The sequence below is a fragment of the Tiliqua scincoides genome, chromosome 1, assembly GCF_035046505.1.
Source record: "Tiliqua scincoides isolate rTilSci1 chromosome 1, rTilSci1.hap2, whole genome shotgun sequence".
Classification (NCBI taxonomy): domain Eukaryota; kingdom Metazoa; phylum Chordata; class Lepidosauria; order Squamata; family Scincidae; genus Tiliqua; species Tiliqua scincoides.
This window is the reverse complement of record NC_089821.1, coordinates 229,532,847-229,545,154: the sequence shown is the minus strand read 5'-3', so window position 1 is coordinate 229,545,154 and position 12,308 is coordinate 229,532,847. Positions and strand designations below refer to the sequence as shown.

The 12,308-nt window shown below is 42.0% G+C and overlaps 1 protein-coding gene across 1 annotated transcript; it reads right to left on the bottom strand.

Annotated features, from left to right (window-relative positions):
- On the bottom strand, nucleotides 1-12,218 carry GGPS1 (geranylgeranyl diphosphate synthase 1). The gene is made up of 4 exons (XM_066611458.1): nucleotides 12,161-12,218; nucleotides 10,020-10,101; nucleotides 2,640-2,710; nucleotides 1-2,077 (listed from the first exon to the last, which is right to left on the bottom strand). Exons 2-4 carry the CDS (start codon nucleotides 10,087-10,089, stop codon nucleotides 1,316-1,318), a joined length of 903 nt encoding a protein of 300 aa, XP_066467555.1. The 5' UTR covers nucleotides 10,090-10,101; nucleotides 12,161-12,218; the 3' UTR covers nucleotides 1-1,315.
- Nucleotides 12,219-12,308: the final 90 nt, after the last annotated feature.

The window sequence follows — 12,308 nt, the reverse complement described above, 5'->3', positions numbered from 1 at the left end:
ACTGCATCATTTATTGTGAATTATTGGGAAACATCTTAACATTAAAAAGTTCATTTGTAAAAATTATAAGCATCACTGTCTTCAAATCACTTCAAAGAATCACTCAAGCAAAATTTCTGCATACAGAGTTTGTTTATGAATATTAATACCTGCCATCATATAACCACCACAAATGTCCCTACTTAACCAAGTGAATACTTGGAGAAAGTTGTAAGTTGGCAACAAATTATGCATTTGGTGTATTTGGCAAAGCCTGTGTAGGGGCTAAATGTGATGTCTTTTATACTCTGAACTAAAACAAATCCACAACTAAATTACAGGGATTACAAATGGTCAAAGTACAATCTGTTAATTTTATTTTAATGGACATTTGTAGCATTAAGAAATTTGGCATAAGCAGGACACATGCAAGACGATCTTTAGACAAGCATTTCTCAATGTTTGTCCCCTGCTGTACCACTTTGCATGGTTCACCTGTGGGAAATACCAACGGAAATAACATGATGAAGTCATTGCCAGTTACTTTTGGATTGGGAGGTCAGATGCAACGGGCACACAAGTAAGGCTCAGGGCACCTGGGATGGTTTTTCATGTGTACAAAAAGTGCATGCAGAGCTCTGCCCACCAAGCCTCTTAGCACAGTATGTTCTATTGCATTTCTGATCTTGCTGTCAAGCAGCAGGGGTCTGGGGGCATGTCATGCATACCACCAGATACCACCACAAGTACCGCTGGTGGTATGAGTACCACTGATTGAGAAACACTGCTTTAGACCACATACCAAATGCCACATTTCTCCTTAAAATGTACCTGAGAGTAGTTCCTACAGCTATAGAAGTATAGAAAGATAAAAATTAATCCCACCCTTCCCATCCTACTCAAATACTTCATGTTGAAGCATACACCAATCCATTATTCTATAGTTAAGGGAAAGGAAATGAGAAAGTGTTGCATATACATGTCTAGGCAAACCAGAACCAATTAAAAGCAAATTTAATAAAGTGTTAGAGCTAGAATATCGTGTAGTTATTTCTTAAAATTTACCTTGTGGTCAAAACCAAAATAAATCCTCATTTAAACCGGATTATAGATCAAAGTACTTGGAGTAAACTTTGGTAGCTTTATTTAATGGATGCCTCTAGCACTATGCAGTATTGCATAAGCAGGTGAAAGCAAGAAGCCCAAAAGATCATTTGACTACATACAAAACCCAACAACTCCCCTTAAGATGGTTGAGAACAGTTCGTACAGCAATGGCAGAATACTGTAAACTTTAATCCTAGCAATTCATTTTCAAACAATTATTGGCAACTGCTCAGTTTCCATTGTCCTTGAACATTTTGCTCAAATGTTCAACTAATGCTACAAGATCAGGGTTTCCTCCAAGTGCTTCAATTTGTTTATACGCTTCAGCCTCCAGTTCTTTTAATGTTTTCTGAGTGTATTCAAAGGAACCTACATTCTCAAGGTAATGCACACAATACTTTTTTATGTCCACGTTTTCTGTCTTCTGTCGCAGAATATTTTGCACCTGTGTGCTTTCTGGCCTGGACCATATGGCATGGATAGTTGGGAAGGAGAACTTCCCTTCAGTCAAGTCTTCACAAAAACTTTTGTTCTCGCTGTATTCTTTGGAGTGCAAGTTTGCATAGTCGTCTCTAATTTGGAAGAAGAGCCCAAGAGTGTTGAGCAGTGGTTTTAAATCTTTTTTACAACTGGAGAACAACTGCATGAGGCCCACAGCTAATCCAAAAAGGCCACCTGTCTTTTGCAGGACCATGGCTCTGTACTCTGCTTCTGTAGGACAGGTATATGTATCCCTCCAATAAATATCCAAACCTTGGCCCTTATGGAGTTCCAGCAACTGGCGAGTGAACACTCCTACAGCTTCGGAATGATCAAGTGTTAGGACTTTTTCCAGGCCAAGGAAATACACAAAGTTTGCACAGTTTATTACGGATGGTATTCCATAGATGCTGTGGGCCACTGGAAAACCTCGTTGGAGCTTTGAATTGTCTTCTATGTCATCGATAAGTAAACTGGCATTGTGCAACATATCTGTTATTTCAATGATAACCTGATAAAGAAATCCACAGTTAGTGTTCTGCATTTCACTTTATGCCACTATTGTTGCTACCAAGGTAACTAGCTAGCTTTCACTTTGCATATCCTGAGAATAGACTGTGCATCCTTCAGAAGCCTTTTAACCAAAGGGCTTGGGGTCACTTATCCCAGTGGGTGTCATTTGTGGATCAGCTGCATAAACACCCACCTGTGTCTATACGAGTCTGAATGTTAATTAGGAAAACTTTCTTGTGGCCCCTCCTTGAGCACCCCCCCCCAGACAGTGGCACCAATGGGATCTTTCTTCATGGGATGAATGGGAGCTTCATCAGGGATCAGCAGATCCTCTTCAACTTGGGACAGGAATTAAACTCCCCAATGCCATAGTCCTGATCCAGACAGACACCCCCATCCCAAAACCATTTAGTAAAGACCTAAATACATTGGGACCAATGATGCATTTTAACATTACTTTTAGTTTTGTCCCTTCTATATTACTACACAACTGCTGTTTAAAGAGATACATATGATACTTGCAATGAAATAAGTCAAGATAAGCGAAGAACACAACTTACGCGTAGTTTATCTTCAGGAACGTTCAGCCAGTGATTAAAAGCTTGATAGAGTTTGGTTCTGACTTGCTTACCTATAATTAAAAAGAGGCATTGCTATTTGGAAAAAGCACAGAATTCAAAGCCAGAGCTATTCCTCTGATAAACGTAATACTTCATTAGGAATTCAGGAGTGTTTTGAAAGTTACTGAAGTTTTGGAACACAATGTACTTTCCCCATCATCAAAAATTTTTAAAGAGATTTCCATAATATGGGGATACCATAAATACATGCTGTTTGGGCTTGTTGGGGTTGAGTATTTTGGAATGCTTTTTATGCCTCTGCACCAGGACATACTGAACTGAGGCAGATGCCCCAGGGATTTAAGAAGCCTAACAAACCACGTTTCATGTTGCTCACAATGTTACCATCTTTTCAGTTCTAACACAGCTAATCCTAAAACTCTTTTGGAGATATAAGTGGATTATAGTATTAAAATATTAGGGTGTGATCTTAATTTGGTATGCTCAGAAATGAGGCTGCAATCAGACTACCCCGTTCTTGAATTAAACCCATAAACAAACTGACAGCCCATGTAGCTGAAGCAATATTAGTATTACATGGTTCAATGGACCAGCTTCACTGAGCAGGCACACTGCAGTATTCTATGCCAGCTGAAGTTTCTGTATTTTTTCATGGCCCATCCCATATACACTGTATCACAATAAGCCAGTCTCAAGATGACTCGACTGTCAAAATATTCACATTCTCATTACTTCTAAGAGGTCACATCATTGCTTAAGATAAATTCACAAATTAAATAAGACAGTGAGGCTCAGCAGTTAATTTCTTGCAAGCGTTTTTGAAATTGTCATCCATGTTTATTTGTACAGGCTGGTTTGTTATACTTACTATGATTTGAATACTAAGCCACAGAGTTTATACGTAAATATGGAACTACAGTTTTGTTCACACCTAAAAGGAAAGCTCTCAGTGGCTTTCTCTGTGCGCAAAGGGCTCAGAACAAAATTCATTCTCATAACAGGGAAACCATGGCTTACTGTTATGGTTTACTGAATATGGCTAGTGTATTTTTATTTGGATAACCCAAGAGTACTAGAGAGTGATCAGCATTTCCTGTATTGCATTTTCTATTTATGAATATCAAATATTCTCAAACTAAACTCCAGGATTTAAATGCACCATAGTATGAATTCTGAACAGTGGAATAACAAGTGACGACTAGGAGCCTTACCTGTCACCCTTAGACAACAATCCCTTCCACTCCTATAAAGAGCTACTACCACAGGATTCGGCTCTGAGTTATGCAGCATCTTCCTTATCCAAGTTCTGCTCATTACCAAATTCAGACCCCTTCAAAAGGCCTAAACATCACTTATCCATTACAAATTTCTGGCACTAGAATAACCCCACCATACACACCGTCACAAAGCCATCCAATACATACCATCCCATATGTAGAAAGCAGTTTCTATTTTAAATATGAAATTACATTTTCTGCACAGCATGCAACAGCTTTTCTTCATTATCAGCTGCCAGAGACTTGGGGACCAATCTCATCCAACTTTCAAGCACTCGTGCAGTGCAATGCACCCCTTCAGGGAATAAATGTTCCCTTACCTTGAGGTGACCTCCATGACTGCCCCCTCCACTGTATAAGTGCTACAAATTGGACAGGATTGGACCCTGTCTCCATAATGAAATTACTATAATCTACTACCATTGTTACTGTATTATGCAAAGGAGGTTATAGACAGGCTTTGCTTTGAAAAACTGAAGGATCAATATATCTTATTTAGCTAAATCAAGGGAACCAAAGGAAGCTATGTTTCTGTCTAATTTGCATCGAAAACCAGACCCTACTGTATGGTCTTTGCATGTGCAAAGCACTTCACATGCATTATGATGTAGAGTCCTTACACTATCATCCTTTCCCCAATAAGGCATGTATTTCTCCAGTGCTACCAGGAAACCAGGCTGCGAGGACACCACTTGTCTAAAAGCCCTTGCAAGTTCATAGGAATCCTCAAAAATGATTTACAGTTTAGCCTTAGTTTTCTTCCCAACAATGACATTGCAGTCTGGGCCAGACCTCAGAAAAGCGCATCTCTCCCCATCTTGCTTAAGCCTGGCTCAATAATGAATTTATCCTCTACAGAATTTATTAAAGCAGCAGATATAGTTCCTGATAAAAACTATGAAGAAACATAAATATGTAGCCTCTGGAAAAACATTGAAGATATTTAAGAACATAAGAACATAAGAACAGCTCCACTGGATCAGGCCATAGGCCCATCTAGTCCAGCTTCCTGTATCTCACAGTGGCCCACCAAATGCCCCAGGGAGCACACCAGATAACAAGAGACCTCATGCTGGTGCCCTCCCTTGCATCTGGCATTCTGACATAACCCATTTCTAAAATCAGGAGGTTGCACATACACATCATGGCTTGTACCCCATAATGGATTTTTCCTCCAGAAACTTGTCCAATCCCCTTTTAAAGGCGTCTAGGCTAGACGCCAGCACCACATCCTGTGGCAAGGAGTTCCACAGACCAACCACATGCTGAGTAAAGAAATATTTTCTTTTGTCTGTCCTAACCCGCCCAACACTCAATTTTAGTGGATGTCCCCTGGTTCTGGTATTATGTGAGAGTGTAAAGAGCATCTCCCTATCCGCTTTATCCTCCCCATGCATAATTTTGTATGTCTCAATCATGTCCCCCCTCAGGCGTCTCTTTTCTAGGCTGAAGAGGCCCAAACGCCGTAGCCTTTCCTCATAAGGAAGGTGCCCCAGCCCCGTAATCATCTTAGTCACTCTCTTTTGCACCTTTTCCATTTCCACAATGTCTTTTTTGAGATGTGGCGACCAGAACTGGACACAATACTCCAGGTGTGGCCTTACCATAGATTTAAATTATCCTAAGGGAATGTCTTGTACTACTCATATTATTATCAGTATGTGGACAACACAGCTTTCTTTGACTGTTTTCCATCTGACTTCAGGGAGCTGATGCATGTTTTATACTGGTGCTTAGCTGCAGTGAAGGACTGGATGCAGTTTAATGAACTGCAATCAATTAAGGAAAGACAGAGGTGATCCTGACCTATAGGATAGCTGATTCAGAATGCAAAGTACACCGCCTATTCTAGATAGAAGCTACACTCCCTTTGAAGGATCAGGGTCACATTTTAGGAGTCTTCTTGGATCTGGCCCTGAACTTGGAAAACCAGGTGTGAGCTGCAACAAACAGTATGTTTGTATCCATTCGTAAAGAAAACAGATTTGGCATAACAGTGTTCCCCATAAAGGGTCTGTGCTATTTCAGGAACCCCTTTTGCTGCTGTGCTGCATTGCAATGCAGGAATTAGGTACTCCAAACATCAGCATCATTGTCAGTGTTGCCAAGCTAAATGCTACACAAAGCTTGGCATTGAGCTGCATGGCCATACAGCTTAGTGGGAACTGTTTCACTACGTTTAGATTAGTTTAATACACTCTGTATGGAACTATCTTTGAAAATGGTCCGGAAGCTTCAATTGGCATAGAATGCAGCAGCCTAGGTCCTGTTGGCTACTACTGCCATCTCATCAAATGCTCAGGTTGTCAGTATGCTTTCAGGCCCAATTCAAGACGCTAGTGGTTTTCTTTCAAGTCCTACACTGCTTAGGACCTGGATAATTAAAAGGAGTGCCTTCTCTCATGGATCTCATCCAATGTACTTTGTTACACATCTGAGGTCTTATTTTCAGTTACCACATCTCAACTAAGTACAAACAGCAGGAGCAAGATGCAGGGCCTTCACAGAAGTGGCAAGGCACCTAAATGTCCTTCCCTGGCCAGTACAGATGGTTCTTCCCTTGAGACTATAAAAGAGTAAGGATCCATTCCTTCCAATTAGCTTTTTGCTCATTGTAACATCCAATACTATTTCTATTAGTAATTATAACATCCAATTGTAACATCCAATACTATTTTATTTTAAACATTGTTTTTATTGTCTGCCACACCAATATTTTTATACAATATTTTCGTTACTAAGGTCTTGATATCTATTGTAAGCTGCTCTGGTGGCCCTTTGGCAGTAGAAAGGTGCAAGAGAAATTTTTAATCTAAGTAACTACTCCTTTTGTGCCATTTCTAATTCTATCACACAACTTTCCAATTTCAGAGCTTTTTAACAAGTATATGTCTATTACTGGTATGTTTCCTGGAACAGAATCTGTACTTTTTCCCTTTCTGCAGTTTAAGTTTATTGTGTAATATAGTATAGGTATAAGAAGAGAGGAGACATACAGCAGAGAAGCAGACATAGCATTTATTCACCTGGAAAATGCCTTTGTTAGAAAATAGCATTGCATTATATTGCACAAAACCCAGAAATAAAAATAAAACAGCTAAATTGTATAAGAGGGTCCATGAAGGGCGCTTAATGTGCCCTGTACAGTTAAACATATACAAGAGACATCAAAGAATCAACTAGAGTACTTGGGCATTCAATTAGTTGGGAAGGAAATAAATTGGTTGTGCTTTGTTGATAGAGATAATACAGAAAAAACTTGTATTCAATACAAAAAACAGACTAAACATAAATGAGATAATATTTACAAGATTAAATATTGTAACCAACATACAGAAAGCAAATTGAGCAAGTACAGGTTGGCCATCCCTTACCCAAAGTGCTTGGGACCAGAAGCATTTTGGATATCGGATTTTTTGTATTGTGGAATACAGGGGGCCCCCATATCTGTGGATTCAGTTATCTGGGGATTGGGTCCATGCCCCCCCCTTGCCTCCAGAGTTCAGAGCTTTCTGAGCTTAGCAGAGGGCATGGGCATCCATCCATGGCCTCTGCCAGGCTCAGACTGAGCTATAGAGCTGAAAATATGTGACTTCTGGTTTCACAGAAAAACCAGAAGTCACATTTTTAATGCTTTATAAAGCTCCCCTCGACCAGAAGGTTCAGGCCCTTATCCGCAGTTTTGGCTATCCACAGTAGGTTCCGGAACAGAACTCCTGCAGATAAGGGCACATGCCTGCATATACATGATGAGACAGCTTGAGGATGGGGCCCAAGTCTAAACACATAATTCATTTATGTTTCATACCCTCTACACACGTGGCCTAAAGATAATTTTATACAATATTTTTAATAATTTTGTGCATGAAACAGTTTGTGATTTTATTTTTTTGGTGCTCCAAAGAAGTTCTGCATTTCCAAATTCTGGATAAGGGATGGCCAACCTGTGCAAGATCTAGAGCAGAAAATTATATGTATAAAGAGAGAGCATGCACAGTTCTATACTTTGAGAGCCAGCATGTTGTAGTGGTTTGGGAGATGGATTTAGACCTGAAAAATCCAGGTTCAAATCTCCACTCAGCCGTGAAGCTTCTTGGGTGATCTCAGTCTCTCTCAATTTCTCAGTCTCACCTACCTCACAGGGCTGTTGTGAGAACAAAAAGAGGGGAAGAACTATGTACACAACCCTGAGCTCCTTGAAGGGTGATATAAAAATGTGAAAAATAAATATGGATGTTGGAGAAGAAAAGCAACTGGAAGAAAAGCAACTAGTTTTTCAAACTGTAATGGTGAAGAATGAGTTAAGAAGTCACATATCTTTTGGATAAGATTAAGGAGGATGAAAATGGATAAAGAGAGCAAAGGGACAGGGGAATGCCTAAAGTATAACTGAAAGAAATAATAGCATATAGCAAATTGAAGAAAAATAGGTGGAGACATGTGCAAGGAATAAGACTTTCAGTTCTGCAAGATAGATGACAGTGGAGAGTCTTGCCTTTCAATCTGTAGATTGCTCTTTAACAAGAAAGTGAGGTTAGTTTTCACATGAGACAAGATTCTTATGTCAATCTGATCAAAAAAGACAAAATGGAAGAAAGTCAACCAGTGGTATTGGCAGAGTTCCATTCAAGTTGGGACTGTAGTTCACTTTTTCCTTTTAGATACATGACAGCAGTGATGAGTGCTTTCCTTCCAGCTTGCAAATACTATACCACAATCCTTACAGCAGCAGTGCATGTAACACTGTCTGTGCTACCATAACCTAGCCACATTCATCACTGTCCAATTATGGCAATACCAAGGAAGTGCTTACAAGCTGGAAGTTTAAACTGGAGCCAACTGTTAACCACCACTGGAAGCCAAGTGTTGAACTACAAGAGAGTTTGACCAAACTAGAACTTATTTCAAACAATGGTGAACTTAATACCTTAAATGATCTAAATACAGGCATCTCCCGCCCAGTAACTGTGGGGGATAAGTTCCAGCTGCCACCACAGATACCAAAAACCACAGATAGCAGCAAACCTTACAAAAGCAGTTTAAAAATCCCCCCACTGTACAAATGACTTATCTGCATATGATTGCAGCCCTCCTGTTGCTATCACCAGTGTCTTGTTGGCTTTTTGCTGTCTGCAAATGCTAACAGGAAGCAATAGTAAGTTGGTGGGCTGAAAAAGAATGCAAGTCCAAGCTCATGAGTATTACATTCTTTTTCAGCCCTCCAACTTGCCTCCTGTGAGCACTTCCTGTTAGCATTTGCAGACAGCAAAGAGCCAGCAAGACACAAGTGACAGCAACAGGAGGGCTGCAATCACTGGGAGTAAGTCATTTGCAAGATAGGGGGTTGAACTGCAGGTATGGAATCTGTGGATACAGGAGGAGACATGCCTGCAATGTGACAATTATATATGGGACAACATGCTTCAGCAGTTTAATAGGAAAAGCAGCTACGCTCTTTCTCCCTAATTATCCAGAAAAATACACTGTTGCAAGATTAAGGTAATATTTACTTCCTCTATGGGGGGGGGAATAGCATGTATTTCCCTTTTTCAAGACAAATGAAAGTTCCAAGGGGCAGCCTCATCTTGGTTTTAAGTAACAATGTTTTCTTCTGATAACAAGTTTCCAAACAAAAATTGAGGCAGGCACCAGTAGACGGGCACATGTGCAAATCTACATTAGTATCAAGAGACTTTTCAAATAAGCTAACTGAAATGGAGAGAAAGTAAGATTGTTTCCTGGATAGTAACAGACAAATTTTGTACAAAGCTGGTTGACCTATGACAAAGAAAACCAATTTAGCAATCCTAAACTCATTTACTTAGACTTAAGCCCCACTGTTTTCCATGAGCTAGGTTTGCACATGATTGCAGCCCAAGACACCTATTCCTTCTCTTCAGCAAACAGCATTCTGCATGCAACAGTCAGGTAGAAATAGGCAGTTAAAAGGCTGATATAGGAAATAGGCCAGGATGCTGACCCCAGGTTTCAAACCGAAAAACTACAAGGCCTAGTAGACCAACAGGATTTCCAGACCAATCTACTTTCAGACACTAGTAGAACTCAAATTATGAAAAGTTACCTGGTAGTTGAAGTAGATAATGGCATGGCTCCATGAAAGTTTTATTAGATGACCCTTCTACATCTTCCATTTTGTTAAGTTTCTAAAAAGGAGAAAACTTTTTTAGAGAAAAAAAGTACTGTACTTAGATGCAAGGCAATTTAAATAACCTAGTGCACATACTAACTAACTAACTAGATATTTATATACCGCCTTTCCGGTCATCAGATTACTCTGACTTTATTCAAGGCGGTTTACATAGGCAGGCATTTCTAAATCCCTCAAGGGGATTTTTTACAATCATAGAGATTCTGTCTTTCAGGAACCAACAACATTTCAGAATGGATCTTCCTGATTTGGTCTCACTTCTGGCCTCCAGTTCTCCCAGGCAGGCTGACAAGCAGCTCCATCTCTCACATGGAGGGCAGCCAAGACACTTCTTGCTCACACCAAGAGCAGGTGGAATCACTCAGCTCGGCCTGTCAGCTGCTTCAAGGTCTCACCATTCTCAGCCGGTCCTTGAACTGGCTAACGGAGGCTCTACCCTCTAGACCAGACCTCCTACCTCAGACAACACAGCAACTGTAGTACCAAAACCAGGAGAAATATTTTCCAGATATACTTCTTTATGTTTTTCCTACTTGGAAATTAGCAAGGCATACAAAAAGTTGCAGCAAGCAGTTTTTGCTTGAACTACCCAGATCAGCATGTTGCATGGCATACTAGAGGGCTACCAGGCACACATATATGAGGCACATCTTAAATTATACTCAGGTATGACCAATTCTTATAGTGTACCTTAACAAGGATATTAACAGCCTTTTCCCTTTAAAATCAAATCCTATGACAAGCTAACTCAATTTTAACACTGGCAGTTTAATCATTGCTGTTCTTTTGCTGCTTATAGTAGTGTGTAAGCCTAGTTGAGTAGGACTTCATCTTCCCCAGCCCCCTCTAGAACACAAAAAGACTGACAACCCTTTGTTATCTTCCTACATACAACATAAATAAAAGCAGCTTCTACTGCCTCTTCCCATTACAGTCTTCTGCATTATCTGCAGTACTAGAGCACTTGGGGCAGGTGTCCCAGACTAAAGAACTGCCACACAGTAAGCAGCCAACACTGACCCTCAGGCAGTAGTGAACACCCCAAAATGAACATCCTGTCCATATTTTAGGACAACACTGGACACTCTGAGAACACAAAACTGAGGCGCTTACACCCACCAAACCAGAGGCACATTCCCCTGCACCAGGATGGATAGCAGCCCCACTTGAAACCCAAGGGAATCAAGCTGACACTCTCACCTGCATTCACAATACAACTCCTGCACACACATATCCTCCCCCTCAGAATTTATATGCTGCTTTCCACCAAAATGGTTCACAAAGCAGTTCACAGACAGAACCAAATACATAAATGGCTCCTTGTCTCAGGAGAACTCAGAGATGAGAAAACAAACCCCTTTCTTGACTGGACTTGCACAAGGAGAACTTCCCAAGAGCCCAAACCTGCGCCTGTCTACTCAGAAGTAATTGCTTTCATAGCCAATGGGCTTACTCCCAGGTAAGCGCGGAGGGGACTGCAGCCCAAGAACCTAACCTACGCCTCTCTACTCAGGAGTAAGTCCTGTCAGAATCAGTGGGCTTACTCCTAGGTAAGTGCAGCAAGGACTGCAGCCCAAGAGCCCACCCCACGCCTGTCTACTCAGGAGTAAGTCCCCTCACAGGCAATGGGCTTACTCCCAGGTAAGTGCAGGGAGGACAGCAGCCTACGCCTGTCTACTCAGGAGTAAGTCCCCTCACAGGCAATGGGCTTACTCCCAGGTAAGTGCGGGGAGGACTGCTGCCTAAGAGCCCACCCCACGCCTGCCTACTCAGGCGTAAGTCCCCTCAGAGACAAAGGGGCTACTCAGGAGTAAGTCCCACGACAGCCTGTGCGGCTCACACACACCGACCGCCGGCCCCCTTCTCCCCAAGGCACCTGAGGCGGAGGCGGCGGTGACAGCAGAGGAGCTCTCGCTTCAGCCTTCCCCCGGCCGGCGCCCCATCCTTATAGCGAGCGGCAGCGAGGGCGGAGCCTCGGAGGCACACACCCAGAGGGGAAGGGCCCCACACCCCCGCCCAGCGGGGGCAGAAGCCCCCCCTTCCGCGGCACGAACCTCCACAGCGGCGCCTCCTCGCTCGCTGCCCCGGAGAAGCCCGGCCAGCCCGCGGCGCCACACCAGGCCCCGCCCCCTTCCGCCTCAGTCGCCACCTTCGCCTGATAGGGGAGAAATGCGCCACCGAAGCCCGTCGGCGCAGGCGCGG